This window comes from Myotis davidii, unplaced genomic scaffold (genome assembly GCF_000327345.1).
Source record: "Myotis davidii unplaced genomic scaffold, ASM32734v1 scaffold425, whole genome shotgun sequence".
Lineage (NCBI taxonomy): Eukaryota > Metazoa > Chordata > Mammalia > Chiroptera > Vespertilionidae > Myotis > Myotis davidii.
Window position 1 is genome coordinate 2,790,201 of NW_006296413.1, and position 615 is coordinate 2,790,815.

Consider the following 615-nt stretch of genomic DNA (forward strand, 5'->3'; position numbering starts at 1 on the left):
AAAATCTTCCAAGTGTTTAGAGGCCGTGGGCGCGACATCTCCACCACGAGCGCGCGCCCAGGCCGCAGCTCGTGGCCATGCAGGGCCTCGATGGCGCGCAGCGCGCCCGCGTTCTCGCGCATGTGCACGAAGGCGAACTGTTTCATGACGGCGCAGCTCATGACTGTGCCGTAGGGCGCGAAGAGGGCTGCCAGCTCCTCCGGCGTCGTATCCGCTCCATCGACGTTTCCCACGAATATCTTCATTTTGTCGCTGCAGTCGCCTTCCCGGAGAGCCGGGACCTCTCCGCAAGCGACAAGCGAAACGTCCGGCCTGCCGGCAGTCCTCCCAGGAATGGCTGGCGACGGAGAACCCCGCCGCGCAGGCGCTCTAATATAGCCAATCAAGGCTCGCATCCCGCGCGTCCTGCAGCCAATCAGAGAGTCTAAGAAAGATTGTACACAGACACAGCCAATCCCAGAGGGTCTAGCGCCCGCTCGTTAACGAAGGGGTGGGAGAAGAACGACGGCGCGCGACCAACCGCCACTGCCGAGGGGCGGGGGAAAGGAGGGTTGGAGGTGTGGGTACGCGAGCATCGGCAGCCTAGCGGCCTAGTCTCAGAGGCCGCGCCGCCTA

General features: G+C 64.1%; 1 protein-coding gene across 1 annotated transcript in view; it reads right to left on the minus strand.

Annotated features, from left to right (window-relative positions):
• Positions 1–353, minus strand: part of LOC102766381 (RNA-binding protein 14) — a 9,590-nt gene extending 9,237 nt beyond the window's left edge. Inside the window, exon 1 of the mRNA XM_006771686.2 lies at positions 9–353. Coding sequence (XP_006771749.1) covers positions 9–245 — 237 coding nt within the window. The 5' untranslated portion in view covers positions 246–353. The remainder of the gene's footprint in view (positions 1–8) is intronic.
• Between the last annotated feature and the right edge of the window lie 262 nt (positions 354–615).